General features: G+C 38.1%; 1 protein-coding gene across 3 annotated transcripts in view; it reads right to left on the bottom strand.

The window, feature by feature from the left end:
- SYT16 (synaptotagmin 16) overlaps positions 1-24,119 on the bottom strand; it is a 284,745-nt gene that overhangs the window by 89,583 nt on the left and 171,043 nt on the right. For 2 of the 3 annotated variants that reach the window (XM_003924412.3, XM_074393151.1), the window contains exon 2: positions 21,832-22,498. The exons of the other annotated variant lie outside the window; for it this stretch is intronic. In XM_003924412.3, coding sequence (XP_003924461.1) covers positions 21,832-22,354 — 523 coding nt within the window. In that variant the 5' untranslated portion in view covers positions 22,355-22,498. The remainder of the gene's footprint in view (positions 1-21,831; positions 22,499-24,119) is intronic. 3 annotated transcript variants of the gene reach the window in all.

Genomic DNA, 24,119 nt, shown 5'->3' on the forward strand with positions numbered 1-24,119 from the left:
GCAGAGTTGCAAGCATGCACTTGGATAATTCGAGCACAGTTTATACACTTGTCAGCATGTGAATGAGATTAGGATGTGATGATATTAGGAAGAGAGATCAATCCTAAGGCTGAGCCCCAGATCATGGTAACATTTAGAAGTCAGGGAGGCACTGGAGATGAAGCAAAGGAGACTAAGAGAAAATGCCCAGGTAAGTAGGAGAAAGAATTTGTTTCCTACACCAACAACAAAACTTTGGATCTCTACAGAATTATTAATAAAACCAGTATTTGATGAATATCAGCTTTCACAAATTTTCTGTTTTTAAATTCCCTAATTCAAAAATTCCTTAAAACAGAGCAGGCCAAAAGGGCAGGCCACTAAGATTCTTTTGGCATGTCCTCCTCAAGTCTTCTACTTTGCCTGACAAAGTTATGGCAGAATCTCAGCAAAATTTAACCTTCCCTCTAACGTAAGTTGTGAAATATTTATTATGAATCTAGCACAGGCAAATCACAGTACTAAACACAGTGGTGATGGGATACAGGGATGGGTAATAATACATAATCCCTGTTCTAAAGAGTCCACAGTTTAGCAGGAGAGCTCAAATATGTACATCACTAATAATGGCATAAAGTTAACGTAGATGAAATCATAGCAGTTACAAAAGCATATTTAGGGGTCAAATACTTATAGATTGACAAGAATCTCATAATCAATGCCACAACTCTAAAGCAAAAATGTATTTGAATTATTTCGGACTCAAATCATGACGACCTTATTAAATATTCTTCAGCAGTAATATTGAATAATACTGCCTCTCTGGTATGTATAACATCTCTCTCATCTTTGCAAAAAAATTTTTTAACAGGAGGACACCTCTTGTGAAAAAGACTTGGGGCTGTGCCATGGAAACCGAAACATCATGACTTCATTTCCACAGCTGGAGTGCCAAAGAAAAGCTCCCTTCATCTTTGGTTCCTGGAGCACGCTCAGGAGGTGTTGCCAGAACACATCAGGAGACACTGCAATAGTTTCACTATTGACAAGTTTTCTGAAAGAGGTTAGTTCACTGCTGCTCTGTACGGTGACACCAGGTTAGCCACACCTGTGCAACCAGAGCTCCAGGACCATCCCAGGGGAAGGACTCGGGTGTCTTGCCTCATATCTCAGAGAAACAATTAACAACTAAAAGTGAAGGCTGACACAATAAAAGTCAAAATGTATTTTCACTTATTTTAGTTCGTTCAGGCTGCAATAACAAAATACCATGAACTGAGTGGCTCACGAACAATAGAAATTTATTTCTCACAGTTCTGGAGGCTGGGAAGTTCAAGATCAAGGTGTCAGCAGATTCAGTGTCTCATGGGCCAACTTCTGAGACAAAGTCTTCTCACTGTGTCCTCATGTGGTAGAAGAGGCAAGGCAGCTCTCTGGGGCCTCTTTTATGAAGGCACTCATACCATTCATGAGGGCTCTGCCTTTGTGATCTGATCATCTCCCAGAGGTCGCACCTCCTAATATCATCACACGGGATTATGGTTTAACATGTGAATTTGTGGAGGAGACACAAGAACCTTCAGATCATAGCACTTGTTTTTTAAGACCTCATTAATGTTGGGAGGAGGTCAAGTCAAGTCTTAGGATGCTGTCTTTTTGCCTTACATCTTCATATGCCAAACACAGAGTGTCAAAAATGTTAAGAACTTTGGCCACATTATTCTAAAATCTGTAATCTAAAAGTGTTTGTAGGATATTTACACTGGTCGTTTTTCAGAAGATGATGAAATACAGTGGTGACAGCTAAGATCAGGTTTATGTTCTTTCATTAAGCCATTCTTTTTCTTCATTCATGAAATTTATGCTATGCTACATACTGGCAATGTAAAGATTATTCTAAAAGCATAAACCCTTCAGAGTCTACAGATCTGAGTGGGTTACTTATACAAAAGTTTAGATACAATATAAAATCTATTTTATTGAGAAATGTAGCATGCTATTGGAACACAGAGGAGGAAGAAGCTAACTGCTAGAAAAAGGCAGGGAAGGGAATGTGCAGAATGCAACAGAAGCTGGAGAAAGAAGACAAGGAAGGCTTCCTAGAGAAAATGCTGCTTGAGATGACTCTCGAGAGATGAGCAGTTTTCACCAGGAAGGCACACATTTGGGGAGAGGAAACCAAAGGTTTTGGTATGAAGTGTACTTAGAATTTTAGGATGCTAGAAGATGGTAGATGTAAATCATTGAAGGCTATGTATCTTTCAAAGGAAGTTGTACTGGAAGGCTTTTTGTACAAGAAGATATGAAATCTGATGCAGAGTTTAAAATGAACATTCTGAGGAGGAAACTCAAGAATGAATAAAAGATGGAAATAACATAAAAATAGAGAAACCAGCTGGGCACAGTGGCTCATGCCTGTAATCCCAGCCCTTTGGGAGGAGGCCAAGGCAGGCAGATCACCTGAGATCAGGAGTTTGAGTCCAACCTGGCCAACATGGTGAAACCCTGTCTCCACTGAAAACATAAAAATTAGCCAGGGATGGTGGTGAGTGCCTGTAATCCCAGCTACTCAGGAGGCTAAGGCAGGAGAATTGCTTGAACCCAAGAGGCAGAGGTGGCAGTGAGCTGAGATCATGCCATTATACTCCGGACATTAATGGAAAAGACCAAGCAGAAAAGGATGCAAAGCTGAATTAAGGTAATAGGGACAGGGAGGAGTTGGACAGCTACAAGTAGCAAAGCCAGAATCACAGGAGCTGTGAAGGATAAGAGATTGAGACGGAGCTGTATCTTACTTTAAAAACAGGATTTCCATAACTGAAATAAGAAAGGAAAATGATTAGTTATGTTTGTAAACATGTATGGGACAGCTATCATCCATGTGAAGGCAGCTGGATCTATGAGCCCGTGGTTTGAAAGAAGTCCAAATTAGAGATGAAGATTTGTCATTGAAGTCATGGAAGGATGCATAAGAGGGAACCAAATTTTTAAGGGACAGGCAGGGGAAGGAGAACGAAAAGGAATGACCAAGTGTGGCAGGGAGAAAACCAGGAACAAGTGGAGTCTACAACCCAGGTGAGGAAAGAGTTTCATGGGGGGAATAGTCAACAATTTTTTTTGTTTGTTTTGGAGATGGAATCTTGCTCTGTCACCCAGGTTGAAGTGCAGTGGCATAATCTTGGCTCACTGCAACCTCCACCTCCCAGGTTCAAGAGACTCTTCTGCCTCAGCCTCCCAAGTAGCTGGGACTCTAGGGACCTATCACGACGCCTGGCTAATTTTTGAATTTTTAGTAGAGAAGGGGTTTCACCATATTGGCCAGGCTGGTCTCAAATTCCTGTCCTTGTGATCCACCCACCTCAGCCTCCTGAAGTGCTGGGTTTACAGGTGTGAGCCACCATACCTGGCTGAATAGTCAACCATTCTAACTGTCAAAATAAGTCAGGTAAAGCTGGAGGAAGAGGGGTGGAAGACCGGTTTTATGCTAAGCCATTCAGGAGGTCACTGGCAATCCAAAAAAAAAAAAAACTATGACCATGGGAGTGATAGAATAGAAGCTAAACTGCAGTGAATGAAGAAGAAGGCAGGAGAAAGTGGAGACTGTAAAATACAGCCTATTTTCCCATAAACTCCTTAAACTCAACCTAGTAATGTCTCAGTCCACTCTCAGAAAGCATAACACCCAGGAATTTTTTCATTGACAGTAACTGCTGAGCTGAATTTCTTGTAGCAAAGGCATGGGATGAAAGTGGAGGCATGCCAACCCCCTTTGGGACAACCACCACAATGAGGAGAATGCCTTGATGTTTTAAGTCAGACACATGTGGTTTTAAAATCCAGCTTCTTTGCCAACTAGTAGCACTGAACAAGCTACTTAACCTCCCTAAAACAATTACCTTTTATTTAAAAATAAGAATAATAATCTAGCCAGGCGCGGTGGCTCAAGCCTGTAATCCCAGCACTTTGGGAGGCCGAGGTGGGTGGATCACAAGGTCAAGAGATCGAGACCATCCTGGTCAACAAGGTGAAACCCCGTCTCTACTAAAAATACAAAAAATTAGCTGGGCATGGTGGTGCGTGCCTGTAATCCCAGCTACTCAGGAGGCTGAGGCAGGAGAATTGCCTGAACCCAGGAGGCAGAGGTTGCAGTGAGCCGAGATCGTGCCATTGCACTCTAGCCTGGGTAACAAGAGCAAAAACTCCGTCTCAAAAAAAAAAAAAAAAAAAAAAAAAAAAAAAAAAAAAAAAAGAATAATAATCTGCCACCACTCTAGATACACTTGATAATATTTCAATGATGATGTACATAAAAGGTCTACCATAAGTTAAGGTTGCAATGTTAACTACCATATATAGATAACCACTATAGTTAAGGTTGTTAAATACCTGTTACTGTATATTTATTATTACTACCATTCGCTATTGAGAAGTTCTTCACCTGAAGTGAGTTACAAAATCAATAAGGACTCTTGGCAAGTCTCTTGTCTTAGGCACTTTCTGTGAGAAAGCACATGCTAGTGTGAGTTTTCCTGCCGACTCTGCAGTCCTTTTACTCTCTTCACAATTTCAAAATCAATTCAAGTATATAGATTTAGTTTGTAACCAAAATCTTCATAAGAACACTTCCTGGACTCACCATTTGCAGAACAGCCAAGGTAAAGTAAAAGTTGTCTTTTAAGACAAAAATATAACTTCCTCATTTAAAAAAAAATCTGTAAGGGTAAATAACTCATATGAAGGCATGTAAGTAGCTCCCACCTTTTTTGAAATTTCTCTATTTATTTAAATGCATGATATAGACTCCTGTGGTAAGGAGATGCTAAAGAAGTCCCCCCCGAGCCCCACATTCTAGTGCCCATGCCTTTGGTGCCCCTCCCCCTTCAGTGTTGACGGCACTTGTGCTTCTAACCAGTAGAATATAGCAGAGGTGATAAGATATCACACCACAATTACATTGCATGAGATTCCTTTTGCTATCAGACTCTAGCTTGATGAAGCAAGCAGACATGCTGGAGAAGGCCATGTGGCAAGGTGGCCTCTGGGACCCCAGGCCACTTCCAGGGTTTGAGGGTGGCCTCTAACCAACAGCCAGCAAGAAGCTGGGGCCCTCAGTCCTATAACTACAAAGAAATCAATTCTGCCAACAACCTGAGAGAGTTTAGAAGTGGACTTTCCCCAGTCAGACTTTCAGATGAGGATGCAGCCCAGCTGATACTTTGATTGTAGCCATGTGAGACCCTAAGCGAGGGATTCAGTTAACACATGCCTGGATTCCTAATCCATAGAAACTGTGAAATAATAAAATGTGTTTTGTTTTAGGCCACTAATTTGTAGTAATACATTATGCAGGAATAGATAACTAATACAGATCCTATAGGTTGATGCGTCTAAAAAGGTATATTAGAGAGATTTTTTTTTAACATGCAGGAGAAAAGCCATAATCTAAATCAGCAATGACAGATGATGAAAAAAGAATCTATTGTGTTCTCTGACTTGTGGCAGACATGGGTACATAAGCACTGAGAAACAGGTGTTTGGGGTCATATGGTGATACATGATATATGTGGTAAAACAAAAAAAAAAATCTAAGCTTTTCCTTGAAACAGGCTTGTAACTAGCATTCAGTGTCAAAGCAGTGGAGAGGTCTATGAATGGCATTGACTCCTCACTGTGGTTTTTTTTGACACCAGTATCTATTCTTTCCATTTTTGGAATCTCCATTGTCTTCTAGTAAATCACCTTTCCTCCACTATCAGGTCGTTTCTGGTAAAGTTCTCTACCCCAAACACCAGAAGTAGCAGGTGACTTAGGCCTGGCCAATCAGAACATCACATTTCCCTGGCTTCAGTGATTGCTAAAGTTTGTCACATAGTTCAAGTCAAGCCACATGAATCAAGCCAATTAGTGCTAATTCCAGAATTTTCTTCTCATTGCCAGAAAGTGGGTTTTTTTTTTCCTCCACTGGATAATAACCTAGTAGGATATAAACCTGGAGGTTCTGGCAACCATCTGAGTATGCATGGAGCTTGAGAATTGAGCCAGCCCAGATGAAGTAGAGATTAGAAACTGGGGATGAAGGGGAGAAACCAGGTCCCAAAGAACATTTGCACTTCTGCATAGAACTCCTCATGAGCCAGATTTACTCCCAGATTCATCCATTACTTGAGCTCATGCCTTACTTTATCTTTGCTTGTCAGAAACCAAGAAATTCCTAATTTGAGATTAGTCCAGTTGTGTAAATAGCATCATTTCAGGGACATAAGCAATATTGCCTCTACATCACTTTACGGCTAAGAATAAATCCAACTTTGTAAAGGCAAATATTAAGGGTAAGAAATCGTGGTTTATGTCCAAACTGATTTAGCAGACTCCAACAGAAGTAACTGCTGGTCATTATGCATCTAAATGCTGAAGAACAGTTTTCTAGATTTCTGAACATGGGTTTTACAGTGGCTACTTTTTGTGAGATCAAAACAGAGTAAAAACTAAGTAGTCCTAGAAGAACCTAAAGTTCTTATTTTGGTTTGGAAATAAGCTCTGATATCACAGCTTAAGAAGATAATGCCTGACGTTTCAACTTTGTTTATCCTCAAAAAATTGAGATAAATAAAAGTTCTCAAAATCATTCCATGAACAACAATATCTCCTATGATGATTCTATACCTGACATCCTTTAGTAAAAATTTATTAAACATTAGGAATTTTCTAGGATAGCAGAAATTCCAGAGTAACAACTGGATGGTATTACCAATGACCAGATGCTAATAAGCACGGGCTTATTAATCAATCAAACACCCAAACACTCCTCACTCCATCCCAGGGCATGTCCACTTATTTTTCTTTATACTCAGAATTCTCTTCTCTCAAATATTTGCACAGCTCTCATCTTCACTTCATTCAGGTCTCTGTTTATGTGCTGTCTCCTCAGAGAGGTCATCCTATAAAATATAGGACCACCCTATTAAGGTAGCATTCATCCAATTAACTTGTATCCCCTTTTCCTGCTTTATTTTTCTGCATGGCACTTTTCATCACCTGACATGTTACATTTATTTGTTTGGCTGATGAATATCAGATATGGGTAAGACATAGATGTCTGCTTCACCAGTTACCTATAATTTCCATAAAGTCTCAGTTTACCTGCAGAATCTAGGTTTTGTGCAATTAAAATAGACTATTTTAAAGATCTATACAAATGCTTAGACAATACTTTCCTTACACTATTGGTCAAATTTTAGGGAAGAAGAAATTATTTCAACAGAGGCAACTTAACACGGAATTGGTTTTACAGGTATTGGAAATCAAATGAATAGGAAGAAGAAGAGGGAAATAGGCCAGAGATCAGCCGCATAAAGCAGTTACCACCCAGAGGGCTGAGGAACCAACAGTGAAGCAGTCAAATTATCAGAAATCGGAAGTGCCACAGAATTGGGCTCAGACATCTGAGGAAGAGAAACTGTCTGACCGGTGTTGTTCCTCTGAGTGCGTTGCAATGGGCTGGTTTTGGATCACTGAAAGAAGTCACAAACTAGAATCCAAACTGCTGAGAGCAGAGTGAAGGGCTGTGCTGGAGCACCCCAATAGGGACAGTGAGTAAAACAGGAATAAAGAAGTCCCGTCTCTAGGGCCGGGTGCAGTGGCTCAAGCCTGTAATCCCAGCACTTTGGGAGGCTGAGGCGGGTGGAACACAAGGTCGAGAGATCGAGACCATCCTGGTCAACATAGTGAAACCCCGTCTCTACTAAAAATACAAAAATTAGCTGGGCATGGTGGCGCGTGCCTGTAATCCCAGCTACTCAGGAGGCTGAGGCAGGAGAATTGCCTGAACCCAGGAGGCGGAGGTTCTGGTGAGCCGAGATCGTGCCATTGCACTCTAGCCTGGGTAACAAGAGCGAAACTCCGTCTCAAAAAAAAAAAAAAAAAAAAGAAGTCCCGTCCCGTCTCACCTTCTCCCATCTTTCAGTGTCTTTTTACTGTTTGGGCATAGAAGAACCTAAGAGAATCCTAGCAACAAAAGAGAATGGTGGTTTGCAGAATTCTAAATGCAACATCCAAAGCAGAATCTAGAAGAATGGATTTGAGCTGAGAGATACTAGTTTGAGAACCAGCACAGATTCCAATGCATTTCTCCAATTTTATCTTCTAGAAAAGCCAAATTGAAAATGAATGGTACAGTGATTGACTCCTGACTATATTATTACTAGTTTCATCTTGTACACTTGGTTAACTTTAATCTGGATGAAATTCAGGCAGTCCATGAACCCATCAAATGTCACTATCAATTTTTTTTTATGTCACGATGTCAATTTCTGCCTAAATAACTTTGTAACTTTCATTAAGGTTTCAAAGGAGCCTGTAATCCTCCTAAAATCTGGAATCACTTCCCCTGTTCTCATTGATTCATTATTTAAACTTGCTATTTAAACACACAGACAGCTTATAATACTTAGATTCTTTTAATGCCTTAAGTTCTCTATTGACTATGACTCTCATGGTGACAGGGAAAAGAAGCCAATCTGAACCACCTAAATATAAAGCAGGGGAAGGGAAGGAAATTTATTCAAGAGACCTTGACCAGGGAAGAAACTATGTAGTTTAAGAAAGAGTGTGGAAGACTGTCTGTCTTCATATATACCACCTAAATAAACTACAGTATATGTGCTCAAAGAGATATTTATATTGCAGAATTATTTTTAATAGTGGAAGTTTAGAAATAAACTAAATGTTCATTAGCTTAAGGATGGAAAAATGGTATATTAATTACTACAATTGACGACCATGTAGCAGTAAAAATAAAACAACTCTACATGTATCTGCATAATTCAAAAATGTAACATTGAGAGGGAAGGAAAAAGGTTGCAAAATAATATGTTTAGCATTATATCAGTTGTATAAAACATGCATGTTTTAAAACATGCAAAATTATGTTGTAGGTAGTTTATGGATACATATGCTTGCAGCAAAAGAACAGAACACAATGGGAATCATAATTTCCAAATTTAGATTTGTTTTACCCCGGTGAGTAGAGAAAAGAAAGAAAACAAAAAGGGCGTCTCGGGAGATTTCAGTTCCCTCTGTCCTGGATGACTTCCTTAAAATAAATCTGAATTAAAGATGACAAAATGCTAAGATTTAGCAAAGTGGTGATTTATGACTCTGTTTTATGACTCTATATTTTAAAACATTTCATAAACTTAAAAACTAGGAAATGTAAAGGGCACTAAGAGCTCCATTAGCAATGACCTAGACCACCCCTTAGCAGAATTAACATGAGGTCAAAGAGATGAAGAACTTATAACAACATTTCAGAAACTCCTCCCACTATAAGGCTCCTTTCAGAAACAAGACTCACTCTCCTCAGGGGGGGATATGGGAAGAGGATACCAGGGGAAAAAGAAAAAGGACTTACCAAAGAAAAAGGAATGGAAGAGGGAAGAAGAGGATAATATCTCCATGGTATTTTTATAAAGAAATACATAAACAACACACAAATACACAGGTAAGAATCTTCCTCAGGAAGAATAAATAAGATAAATGAGGAAAGATCTTATTAAGTTTATAGTTCCTGCCTAGCTCTGACTTCTTCCCCTTTAGTCTGGGTAATTGAAAAAAAAAAGATATCCCTGCTCTTACTTTTTATAGGGCAAGGAAAACTTCTGAGCTTTAAAAAAAATTGTTATTGAATGATTCCACTAAGAAAGAAATTTTTTTTATTCCTTGAGAATTGTTAAAATGGAATTTAAGCTTATCTGGAGGATAACTTGCTTCTAATTCCTCTAATCCATTCCTAATTATGGTACGAATGGTGAAAAAAAAAAAAAAAAAGACTTAATTTTCTTATTTTGAATCTGTCCTTCAAAATGTTCCCCCATTCTTTCATAACAACATCCAGAAGTCAAAATAAAAATTGAATCCACAGTCTGATCATTTATATCCTACGTATTCTAACTTCTGTCCACAGAGGACAGAAGTGATATGCCTGAAATTTCCTCCGAAAATGGCACAAAACTGCAAAATAAGTAACAATGGGAATAATCATCTTCTCACCTTAAACATCAAGGCTTTGAAAACTGCACGTCAGCTGCTAACATGTTCATTAATAACTACCTTTGCTAAAACATGCAAATCAAAATATCAAGAAAATTAACTTTATAAAGCCTGTAGAAAACAGATTCTGAAGCAGTCACAGAATATTAAAACTTTCTCCCTGTACAGTTCTGAATAACCAAGAAACATGATGGCAAATACTATCAAATGAAGGACTAACAAATAAATTTAACTAGGCATGGGCTTACTTTCAACAAAGCACCTACGCAATGAAAAAGCGAAGTTCCAGTATTGTATTGCAAAGGAAGGAAAGGTGGATTGCAATGTTTCACATGCAATAGCATATCCTGTAGAAAAGATAAGGCCTGTGATTTGTGGATCAGCTGCATTATATTATCTGATACCATTTGGTCTCAACTGCCACAAGCAATCCCAGGAATATTGACAGAAGAAAATACCTCCCAGCTAACTGCTTGTTTAAAAAAAAATAAAAAGAAAAGAAAATACCTTCAATCTACAAAGGGTTGAAATCAACCAGCAACTAAGAACACTGTAGGATTTTCCCTTGCATGTGACACTAGCCTGACAGAGTAATGTGGTTGAAAAGTCAAATATCACCATGATTTCAAAGCCTATTGTTCTATATTTTAAGTCATTCTGAGATTGTTTCTAAAGTTCTATATGCCAATGTGCTTGGAACACATTAATTCCATTAGCTGGCTATTTCAGGAAATGGTGAGCATATTTCTTGGAAACAAATATATGTGGTTAAAAAACAGCTTCAAAAAAGCATGAGGTGAAAAACTGAAAACAAAGATGATTTTTAAATGCAATTAGAACTCTTTCCCATCACATATCAAAGGTGCCATAGCTGCTTCTCTACTGAGAAGGTGGTGTTTTGGATTTGAGTCTTTAAACCAAAAAGCCTATCTTGGAATGACACTCTAAGTAGTCTCTCTGCCTCTTAATCATCAGCAACTGCTAAATGAAGTGTATCTATTTTCTCTGTTACATTACTATTGGCAATCAGGTCCTCAGTAAGTGCCCAGAAATGTTTCCATGGTTACAAAAAGCATTCAGCATCCCTCTTGTTTTGGGCCAATTTAGCTTAAAATCTATTGTGGAGAAAAATATGGCACATTCAGAAACATAAAATCAAGATACAACATTATGAAAAGAATTCAAGGTTAAATGGGAAAAGTTAGCTTGACAAGGCTTTTTAAGACGTGCACATAAATCGCTGATTAAAATGCTGCTTTTCCCTAGCGTATCTCCTAATACCTCTCTTCAGCAGACTGCAGAGCAGCCATGTACTATGGCTTACATCACCCCATGGTATAAAGGAACAAATGAGTGCAGGAGGAGTCTTTGAGACTGTTAACCCATCAGTAAAATCCAAAAACAAACCAAAAAAAAAAAAAAAAAACAAAACAGGTGTTTTAATCTCCATACAGCTGAGAGTCCAGTCATATATCCTAGTTTTATAGGGTCCTCAGGGTATTTAAATATTTTGAGGAAAGAGAAATAAGAGCTTTTGTTCAATGGCTAAAAGGCATTTGAAGTAAATTAGTGGGCTATATCACATCATTGAGAGAGAGAGAAATGGAAGTTCCCTACAGGCAATTTAGGCAAGCTCCTCCATCTATAAAGTTGTGAGTGAATTGGGCCGAGGCTGTCTCTTTCTAAGCCCATGCTGCATTCCCAATTCCCACTGCCACCACAGAGCCAGGGCACTAAAAACATTTTTGCATCCTCTGGAAGAGAATAAACAAGTGATACAGGCTTCTGTACAGTCTGAAGGAGACGCCTGTGGCTTACACATGTATATACTTATCTGTTCCCCACAGTGCTTTGTACATGGTAGGAGTTCAATACATATTTGATTGGTTAAAAGGGGCCATAGTATAACACCTCTCTTTATAGAGAAATGCTCCTCCTCATAGCTACTTATACACCCACACCACTCTTTATCATTTTCTACGGCTCTTATTTTCCCTGTGAAATGGAAAGAAGTGGGTGGAATTCAAAGTCATAATACTGTTTTAGGACTAATGTGAAGACTTCCAGGAAGATAAAGTGAGCATACTCTTCCCTCTTCTCTCCTCTAAGTACCACCCTAAACCCTACACCAGGGGTCTCCAAACTTTTTACACAGGGGGCCAGTTCACTGTCCCTCACACCGTCGGAGGGCCGGACTATGCAAGGTGTGACACCCTTCACAGCCAGCGCTGCTGCCTCCACTATCCCAGACAGCGGTATACAGTGTCACAGGCCCAGCAGCGCCTCCAGTGCTGTATACAGGGATGGCGGTGATCAGCCTGTGACACTGTGTATACAGCGTCCTGGACATCTGCAGCAGCGGTGGGCCTCTTCTGTGGGAAGCCCACTGCTGCATGTTTCCCCTATGACAAGACACCTCCTAAAAATAAGACAGCCCCCGTCTTTTGTGGGTAAAATTAATATAAGACAGGGTCTTATAATAGGGGAAACATGGTGTGTAGTAATGTGGGGGGAGACTTTAGGCAAAGGGAGGTTATAGGGGCCATTATGTTGTTGTACATTTGGGGGAGTATGGGGGCCATTGTACTGTGTAGTAATGGTTATAGTGCTTTGCCCTTCTTCCTACTTCTGCTGTTATTTCACACTGCTTCCGGTGATGTGGGGCACCGCAGCCGCAGACCGGATATGCGTCACTTTGTGGCGCCACCACATACTGTGCTCCTCTCACTGACCACCAATGAAAGAGGTGCCCCTTCCTGAAGTGCGGCGGGGCGCTGGATAAATGGCCTCAGGGGGCCGCATGCGGCCCGTGGGCGGTAGTTTGGGGACCCCTGACCTAGACCTTGTCTATAAAACAGATATCAGAAGACTGCAAAGTACAGAGAAGCAGCAGAATGGACAGGAACCTTAGAACTCAAGGAACAACGCAGTTGTGAGCTCCCTGCGTTTTTTTTTACCTCATATATCCCAGACTGAAGCTGAAGAAGCTGGCAACACAAAAATGCCAATGTACACTGACCAAAACAGAAGTCTCAATAAAGGCTTGCTCTCTCTGCCCAAGGACTAGGAAAGGGGCAGCCTAGTAAGACAGAAAATGTTTAGGTAGGAACGGCTTTACTCCAGCCAAACAGCACAGAAAAAAATCGTGTCCTCATCGTCACCCATAACAACAAGACCACATAGGGAACCTAGACTTCCATCCTCACCAATCTGTAACGAGACACCGCAATATTCTCACAAGGCATACCAGACAAGACCAAGCTAGGAACAGGGACTTTCATCCCTGATGCCAAAGGTGAGTATCTCCCACCGGAACAGTGTCACTGGACCATCTGGGAAATCTTGTCTTCCACCCCACCTGGAAGTCATGAGGCATGCCCCCCCTCCCCAATCATGATGTCAGAGGAGGTCTAGTAGAGACCCAAGACTTTCACCAGTACCCAGTGGTAACAAGGCCACCTGCACCTTGGGGTCAGTGAAAACCATATGAGGAGATGGAACTCCCAACCTAACTCAGCATCCATGAGGAGCACCACTTCAAGGGTCAAAGGGGCCAAGAGGCGAACCTGGTCTTCCCCCTCTACTGTAATGAGGTAGTACCCCATTGCATGCCAGAGCCACGTCAAAGACTCTCTTTATGAGATGTCTTTTTCGCAGAGCAATGGCAAAATAATAATTTCTCTTTATATGTTCGTATTCTCTCACACAGGTTCCTTCTTACAAACTACTATAATAGTTCCCCAACACATATTCTCTTCCCCCAGTTTAGCTTCCAAACTGATGCTAAAGTTATCCTTCTATATCAGAGTTCTTTGGGTATCACCCTTGATTAAGATCTTCCTAAGATTTCCAACCATTTACAGGATGGCAGTTTGGCTCCATGTCCCCACTCAAATCTCATCTTGAATTGTAACTCCCATGTGTGGAGGGAGGGAGCTGGTGGGACGTGGCTGGGTCATGGGAGCAGTTTCCCCTATGTTGGTCTCGTGATAGTGAGGGAAAACTCACAAGATTTAATGGCTTAAAAGTGGCACTTCCCTTTTCCATTTTCTCTTTCCCTCTCTCTCCTGCTCTCCCTCTCTCCTTTTGCCAAGTAAGACATGACTTGTTTCCCCTTCACCTTCTGCCATAATTGTAAGTTTCCTCAGGCCTCCCCAGCCATGCAGAACTGTGAGTCAGTTAAAGATTTTTCTTTAGAAATGATCCCGTCTCAGGGATCTCTTTATAGCAGTGTGAAAATGGACTAATGCACAGGATGAAGGCTAAATTCTTAAAACAAAAAAACAAAGACCTTCCCAATCATAGCCTTAGCTCTAGCCTGATGTTTCATCCCTGAAAATGTCAGGTTTGTTCACATTCAGCATTCATGACATTTCCTCCAGTTGGAATGCTTTTCTCCTTCCATTCACCTAGTAAATTCTGACTCATCCTCACAAGAACCTTATCTGATCACCTCTGACAAAATCATCTCAAAAGTTATCACATACATAAGTATAAATTCTCACAAACTTTTTTATAGGATTTGTTACATATATCTTACACATTACAGAACTATTTAATGGAAGACCAATATGTTATTTACCCAATTATCCCTCAGCCCACACATGCTACCCAGTTTAATAAGAATGTCCAATTCAATTTCACAGTGTAAAGTATATAAACTCTATTTTCCAGCTTCCACTTAAGATATAGACAGTTGGAAATAATGCTCCCACTCTTTAAACAACAATAAAATTTAGATGATTTGTAAAATGACATATTTTCTTAAACTTATTAGACAGCTGAAGTCATAAAGCACCCAACTAATCCAAAGTTAAAAAGAGGCAACTTATTTCAAGGAGAAAAAGAACACAAGCACCTGCTTGCAAGGCACAGAAACTAGATTCAAACAAGCTGGTAAGAATCAAACTAATACTTTCTAGTTATTTCTAAAGGCCAAGTGGACTAGCACGGAAGTACAGAACCCATGGGAGTCACAAACCAAAGGGAAATTCAAGCCCACTTAGAAGGTCTTCACAGAGCTCGCCAGGTACTCACAAGAAACACGAGGCACGAGGTGGAGAGTAGGAACAGAGAAAGCTGCTGTCATGATATAGTCATCAGGGAGAGGAACAATAGCTACTACAGGCAAAGTAAGAAGCCCTACCAATATTCTGCTCTTGAATTTCCACTATGAAACAAGAGCCTTAGGCCACTTGGGGAACGGTAGCTAATATGGTTTGACTGATTCCCCACCCAAATCTCATCTTGATTTCAGTTCCCATAATCCCCATGCATAGTGGGAGGGATCTAGTGGGAGGTAATTGAATCATGGGAGCAGTTTCCCCCATGCTATTCTCATAATAGTAAGTTCTTACCAGATCTGATGGCTTTAAAAGGGACTTTCTCCCTTTACTCAGCTCTCATTCTTCTTGCTGCCACCATGTGAAGAAGGACGTGCTTGCTTGCCCATCTGCCATGATTTTAAGTTTCTTGAGGCCTCTCCAGCCCTGTGGAACTATGCGTCAATTAAATATCTTTTGTTTTTAAATTACCCAGTCTCAGGCAGTTCTTTACAGCAGCATGAAAATAGACTAACAAAATAGCAAATCCTGTTGCTTTCAGACCACAGATAAAGACACATTAAGGTGAGTAAACAGAACAGAATTAACACTTCTATCCCTGGAGACGGGGCAAGAAAAAGTCCTGGGGTCAGACCACTAGAGATTCCCCTGTCTCTGGGGAGAGAGGCAGGATTCCTGAGAATGTCCTAACCCCAAGACATAGGAACACAGCAACTGTCTAAGATGGAGGGCACTCTAGATCAGCAGAAAATACAACCTCCAACTCAACCACATCACACTAGCAAACAATAAGTAATGCATACTAACAGACTTTTCCTGGGAAAGGGAAAAAAAGCCTGAAAAGAGAGACACTCTCTGATGCATAGGCAAAAAGAAGAGACAATGTTAAAGATGGAGGCAATATTGACAAAATCATGTAACGTACAAGCCCCTACCCTAAACACAAAGCAGTAATAGAGAATTTTGAAGCCTGTATTGCACTTAGATGAACAATAACAACAAAACAAAAACCCAACTCAAATGCTGACTAAACTGACTCAACCCCCTCACACTAAACACCTTGCATTAGAAAAGACTTGCTCACTTCCAGGCAAAAAATATCACATACTTTTCCTACACATGATGTTCTATTTTCAGTCATAAATTACAAGACAAACAAAAAAGAAACAAACAAAAAAAAGCACCCTGTCAAGAGACAAAACCGTCAAGAAAGCCAAACTCAAGTATGACTCAGATATTGGAACTTTCAGACAAGGAATTTAAAAATATGTGTGGTAAATATGTTAAAAGCCATAATGGAAAGGGGGCAATGTGCATGAATTGAGGAATTTCAGCAGAGGGACTGAAACTATTTTAAAATGCAATCAAATCAAAATGCTAGAAATGAAACACATGGTAACAGAAATAAAACATGCTTTTGTAGACTTGATGCTGTCAAAGAAAATATTAGTAAACTTGAAGATGATATGTTAGTAGGTGCTACCCAAACTGAAATACAAAGAAGAAGAAAAAAGCAATGAAACAAAGACAGACATCTGAGAGCTATGGGATAATATCAAACAATCTAATATTTGTATAACCAAAATAAATATTTAAAGAGATGATCACCAAAACTTTTTCAAAAGTTATGAAAGTCACTAAACCCAAAGACCTCATAAGCTTAGAAAACACAAGAAAAACAAATACCAAAACATACACATGCATGCATGTACACGCATAAACACTCCTATACACATTCTGCTGAAAACCAAAGATAAAGACAAAATCTTGAAAGCACCAAGTGAAAGAAACACACATACATGCAGAAAAATAAAGGAAAAAATTATAGCAGATTTTCTCATATGAAAATTATGCAAGCCATAAGATGGTGAAATGGCAATCTTGAAGTGCTGAAAGAAAATGATTGTTAACCAAAAATCCATACCTAGCTAAAATATTTTTCAAATAATTGAGAAAATTTTTTCAGACAAACAAAAGCTGACATAATTCATTAGCAGCATATACACAATATAAGAAATGTTAAAATGAAGAATGTTTCAAATTGAATAAATGAAGGTAATAAATAAAAATACCTAAAATATTTTCAAATATAAATGTCAAATATTTTTCAAAGAAAAGTTGAGATAATTCATTCATGGCATATATACACAAAGTTAAAGAGTGTTTCATATGGCATAAATGAGGTAAATATAATCTTTTCTCTTTTAAAATTTTGTGTGGTTTTGAGGAGGGTTTTTTAAAAATTATTTTTAGAGATGGGGTCTCACTCTCATACCTAGGCTGGAGTGTAGTGGCACAATCACAGTTCACTGCAGCCTTGAACTCCTGGGCTCAAGCAATCCTGCCACCTCAGCCTTTTTTTTTTTTTTTTGGTCTTATTTTAAACATTCTAAGAGATAACCAATAGTCTAGAGCAAAGCAGTATCAGTGTATTATATGTTTATTGCATGTATAAAAGTAAAATATGTGACATCAATAAAACAAAGAATAAGCAGGAATAATTGAGAGTATACTGTTGCAACACTATCAAACTATATATGAAATAGTACAGTATTATTTCAAGATAGACTGAAGTTAATTAAAGATACATGCATTAGGGATCCTTGGATGACCATTAAGCTTTTTTTAACATGAGACTAGAGTGAATATATAATGAAATCACAAAAATACTCAATACAAAGAAAGCAGAAAAAATTAGGATGAAGAAAACAAAGAACAGATGGAATAAACAGAAATGAATCTAGAAAGAAGATATATTTTAATTCAGCAATATCAATAATTATATTAAATACAGTTAAAATACATCAATTAAAAGTGGAAGCTTGTCAGATTGAATTATAAAGTATGAATCAATTATATGCTATGTAATAAAAACGCACTATATAAAATAGGTTTAAAGTTAAAGAATGGAAAAGAATATATCATGTCAACACTAATCAAAAGAAAATTGGAGTATCTGTATTAATATCAAAGTACAGTTCAGGACAAGAAATATTACCAGAGGTAAAAATGGTATATTATATAATGACAAAGAGGTCAATTCACCAAGAAGATATATATTTCTAATATGTGTATGTACTTAACAAGAGAGCTTGAAACTATGTAAAGCAAAAACTGATAGAAATTTTTAAAATTGCCAAATCCACAATCAGAATTAGAGACTTCAATAGGCCTCTCCTCCCTTAGTGATCAACAGAACAAAATCAGTAGGAAAAAAAAAATTGAGAGAACAAAATCAATAGCAAAAAAAAAATAGAGAGACAAGGTAAGCATTAGAAAATCTTCAAAGCAGCCTCAAACAACTCACAATTTATAGAATACTCTCTCTCCAATAACAGAATATACAACCTTTTCAAGTGCACGTGAATTTTAGGACAGGGTAATAAAACAAATCTTAATTTTTAAAAACTAAAATAATAGAAAGTATGTGTCCAAGCCATAATATAATGAAACTAGAACTCAACAACAGGAAAAGATATCAAATATTCCCAATATTTGGAACTTAACCAACACACTTTTAAACAATCAATGCAGTGAAGTAACAAGGGAAATTAGAAAACATTTTTAATCAAATGAAAATAAAACAAAAGATATTAATATTAGATGCAGCTAAAGCACTGCTGAGAGGGAAGTTTATACATCATAAAAGGAAAGAAGAAAGAACAAATTATTTCCAAAGCAAGAAAAACAAATAACAGAAATCAATGAAATTAAGAACAGAAAAACAACAGAGAAAAATTAATGAAACAAAAAATGAGGTATTTGGAAAAAAACACAAATAGATAGGTAGGTGGATAGACAGATAGATAATCCTCTAGCCAGACAGATCAACAACAAAAAAAGACACTAAATAACAATATCAGGAAATAAAGGGAGAAATTACTGTAAATCCTAACAACATTTAAAAAGTAGTAATTATTATGTCCATAAATTCAACAACATAGATGAAATGAAAAAAATTCTTGAAAAACCCAAAGTGTCAAAAAATCACTTAAGAAAAAAACAAATAACTAGGTTACTCTTATATCTATTAAATAAATTGAAGTTTTGTTTCGAAATCTTCCCACAAAGAACAATCCCAGGATCAGAAGACTTCGCTGAGAAAGTCTAACCAACATCAAAAAATAATGATAATAATTGTATATAAATTTCTTAAAAACCTATAGAAAAGCAGAAACACTTCACAACTCATTTTATGAAGTCAACATTACCCAGAACCAAAGATATTCCAAGGGAAACAACAGACCAATATCCCTAATAAAAACAAATGGAGAAAAATCTTCAGCAAAAGACTAACAAATCAAACCCAGTAATACATTAAAAGAATACCATAACATGACCAAGTGGATTTTATACAAGCTATGCAAAATTGGTTCAACTTTCAAAACATTGTGTAATTTCAACATACTAAACAAGAAAAGTCATACGATCATCTCAATAGATGTAAAACAGCATTTGACAGAATTTAACATCCTTTTTTGTTAAAAACTCCCAAGAAGTTAGAATACAAGGGAACTTCTTCACCATAATAAAGAGCATCTACAGAAGCCTGCATCTAACTGCTAAGTAATAGTGAAAGGCTGAAAGCATTTACACTGTTTAAAATTGGGCAAGGATATTCACTCTCACTAGTCTTTTTTAACATGATAGTAGAAGTCCTATCCAGTGTAATCAGTCAGGAAAAAGAAATAATAGACATTTGATATTGGATATAAGTAAAACTAGAGACAACTGAAATATTCCTCAGCTGATCAATCAACAAAATGGTGCATTCATTCAATGGAATATGATTCAGCAATTAAAAAGGGAAAACTACTGAAACACACAACAACATGGATGAATCTCAAATGCGTTATGATAGGTGAAAGAAGTTGGACTCAAAAGACAACAAACTGTGTAATTCCATTTACATGACATTCTGAAACAGATAAAACAACAGAAACTAAAAATGTATTCACATGTGCCTGGGGCTGGAGTAGGGAAAGGATTGACTAAAAAGGAATGTAGGAGAATTATCTGACATAACAAAACCATTTTATGCTTTGATTGTGGTGGTTACAAGACTGTGTTTATTGTCAAAAAGCACAGAACTATACACTAAGGATGAATTTTGTTACAGTAAATTATACCTTTAAAAAGGAAAAAAGAGACTATGTGTACGTATAAATTTTAGAATGAGATTGCTTCTTCCTATAATAAATGTGGATATTGGGTAGGTTCTCAAACTCTCTCACCATCAATTTTCTCAACTGTAAAGTGAGAATAATATTATCTACCTCTTAACGTTGTTAGCTCTTCTTGTTGCTGTTCCATCTCCTACCCAACACTGTGCTCATTGTTAAAAAAACAGAGATGATCTATGGCATGGTCCCTGCCTTCCTGAAGGCTCCAATCTAGTGCATAAGCATTTCTTGAAGAGTCAAATAAACACAATTGTTTTACTGCCATTAGATTTTATAATTACAAAAATTAGCAAAATCAGTGGTAAGCCAAATTCACATTAATTTCAAATATAGTTCAACCTTTTCAAGAATTTTCTAAAACAGAAATCAAAATTTCAATTCAAATCTAAGAAATTCTACTGCTGGCCCAGATATTTCTAGAATATCTCTACAGACAATTTTAAAAGACTCCAAATTGCAATTATCCATAGTTTATCAGGTTCAGAAAGAATATCAGCTTACCTTATTTTTACCAATTTATTCTAGCATTTCAATGTTACCTTAATTTGAATAAGAATATCAAGAAAGCATTATAAGAATGTGAAATTGCTTCCCGGTATGCCAAGATTTCATATATCTGGATAAAACTTCTCCCTAAAAAGACAAAGCTAATAGGAATCCCGGAAAATGAATGAACTATGAGGTACTCAGAAAAGTCTGCTCTCTCCAACAAGAAGGACATTAATAACCTTGTATCACATAAATGATTCACCAATCTGTGTGACTTATGTGTGCATTACAACTACACATCACGCACCCATACCCAACTCCCTTCTGTCCGTATCATTTAACTCTGTCCCTTATCCAGGTGGAATGTCCTTACTTCAAGGTTGGAGTATTAGAGGCATGAGAAATTCATGCTGGGACACACTACCGCTACTGTAGAGTCAATTACATTTTTTAACATATTCATTATACATTTATTGAAGACCCAACATGTGCTCAGTTCTCGCAGCATAAATCTTTATAGGCAGTTTTTATTAAATGTGTCCTTACCATTCAGAGCTAAAAGAAAATCAAGCTATTCTTATTTCAAAGATTTCCTATCCACTGTCATCTCACATCACGGCTCAGTGAAACACTGTGAGAAGTGTTCTTGGAGTGTTATCAACTAAAAATTCTGCAATAAGTATGGCTTTTTGCACAGGATTTCACACTGAATAATATAGTAACATCTAGAAATTCCTAACCTAGAAGAAAAAAAGAACATTTTACAAGATATTTTTAAAAGCATGACATGTGCACAAGGGGCTTCTCAAACAGAATCCACAGACTCGTTTTCACCATTTCACTTGCTCAGAACTATTGTTTTGAAATATGGAACTCCCAAACATGGATCTTCCAAAGTTTTATATATTGCAAATATTCCTAAGGATTATATCTCTTAACCAGAAGCCAGTATGTGGGAAGGTATAAGAGAGAAAAAAAATAAAATCCATGTAACTAAAAACAAGTCAAAATAAAATAAGTAGAAATGCTCTTTGGGGGAACCCAGAGAAAATGATGACTGGCTAGCTTACCTTGCTTTTTTCCATTAACAGTTTCTAATGTACCAGGGAGCTGGCTGTCAAAGCCATGTTGAAGGCCACTTCTTTGCTTTTCAAGGTGATGCTCTTCCTCAGCAATAGAAGAAAGCACGTGTGGTGACTTGTGGTCATCACTGGCCTGATTGGGCCACTGGGACATTGTGCAACATGAGTCCTTTGCATGTTGGCTAAGCCTGGGGCTTGAACCTTGGGCAGAGTCCTGCAAATCACTATTACAACATGAGAAATGATCCACTTCCAGAAACAAGGAAGTTGCATCCTCTTGACTCCAATCATTTTCTCGTTCTTCATCTTCAAAGTACGTTTCCTGAATCTGAATATCATTTAAGTCCTGATCTAGCTTGTCACTCAATTTAGAGTCTTGTTTGCTTATGTTAACCAGCGAAGCAGATAACATATCTCCTGCTTGCTGGAGAGCTTCATAAACCCGAGATATCCAGGAAGAGAAAGGCTGGAAGAAGTTCTGAGCATCCTGAGATGCCATGGCCAACACCATGGCCAGCTAACTGATGTCTACAGTGTCCACTTGTTCAGTTCCTCCAGTGCTCTGGATTGAATGTGAACTATAGAATAAGTATGTTGAGAAATTAAATTGGAGGTCTCTTAATGGCTGTGAATATTTCACTCTCAAAACTTCCAGCTGAAACAGAGGAAAGAAATACTTACACCTGTTAAAGTTACAACCTCAGACCCATCACCAGATACCTGCAGACAATGTCAAACAGCATTTGGTCAAAAAAAGAGATTATCATGGAAATCTTAGAATAGTTAAATAAAAATGACTATGAAAGTCTAGATGTAGATTATTTCAATGCCTATTCACCTCCATGGCCACGTGGAAAACTTCCATTAGCGGTAATGGGTTATGTTTATGTGGACTGAGATAATTCTATCCCCCACAGATCACCCTTAACAGTGTGAAAAGGATAAATGAATCTTCATTAAGATCCCATTGGGCATGACATTTCAACATACAAAAAAGATCGGATGTTTCATCTACGAATCTGCAGATCCCAGAGAGCTGACTAATAAGCATCTCTCCTTTATGACACTAAAGTTTATACTTTCAAAAGAAATGTGTGTCTGGAATTAAAAAGCTTTAAACAAATCTTAAAATAGGATTTTATATTTTTATGCGATCTCTAGAAGTCATATCTATTCTTGGGGAGCAATCGCTGAAAAACTGAAGGTGGCAAATGGATTATCTAGCTTACTGGAGACATGTCCCTGGAATCTCATTGCTTTTGTCTATGTTCCAACCTCCTGAGGATAGATTGCTCTCTACAACCTTTGAGACTCCTGTGACACACTTCATCCCACAAGATTTGCAGACTGAAGGAAGCAGCTCCAGAACATTAACAGAACCACAGAACACTATGAAAACCCTAGAGCTAAATATTCACACTTTTACATGTGTACATGCATACAAGGTACACATATGCATATGTGCGTATATTAGATGTGTTTATATCTTATTGCTATTACAGTGCTCATCAACAGCTCAAGATGAATGTCACAAATGACTAGAGGGCCTAAGCTCACTGCTTAAACTTAATTACCCAATATTTTGCATAGCAGTAACTTCCTCTGACTAAATCTACTAGCTATCCCTTAGGTTTTAAGTCTCTTGACCTCAGCCACTGCATGTGTTATGACTACTTACCTTCTAAAAATTTCTTATTAGCCATTCATGGATGCATTGACTTATGCAATAAACAAATACTGGTTGTCTGTTACATGCTGGGCACAATGTCAGTGATAAGGTAATCCTGAGGGCTTTGTCTCCATAGAGCCCACCTTTCAGTTCAAGGGAAACTGAGCTTTCTGCATTTTCTCCATATGCTGAATAATTCGTGTGTCCCTCTTTCAGGCTCCTCCTTGTCTTCCCACCACCTACATGTATACAACCAAATCTTGTCCTATGGCTTCCCTTCCTTATTATATTCACCAGCTGGGAGAGTAGGCCCATCCCTACATTTCAATTAATACCTTTTTGAAACTCCAAAATATACATCTCTAGTCTTTGCTCAATTTTTCTTTCCAGACTTTTATCTGTGGCTGTCTAAGCTAGTGATTCTCAAATACTGGTGTGTCAGAACCACCCACTGAGCTAATAAAGAATACGAAGGCCCAGGCTAGTTGGAGGAAAAGGGCCTGGTCTGAACCTTGGGATTTTTGACAAGTACTCCAAGTGAGTCTGACACCCACGAAAGTTTGAGAAATACTGATAGACTCGGATGTCTCACTAAAATCTCAAATTC

This window comes from Saimiri boliviensis, chromosome 2 (assembly GCF_048565385.1).
Source record: "Saimiri boliviensis isolate mSaiBol1 chromosome 2, mSaiBol1.pri, whole genome shotgun sequence".
NCBI lineage: Eukaryota > Metazoa > Chordata > Mammalia > Primates > Cebidae > Saimiri > Saimiri boliviensis.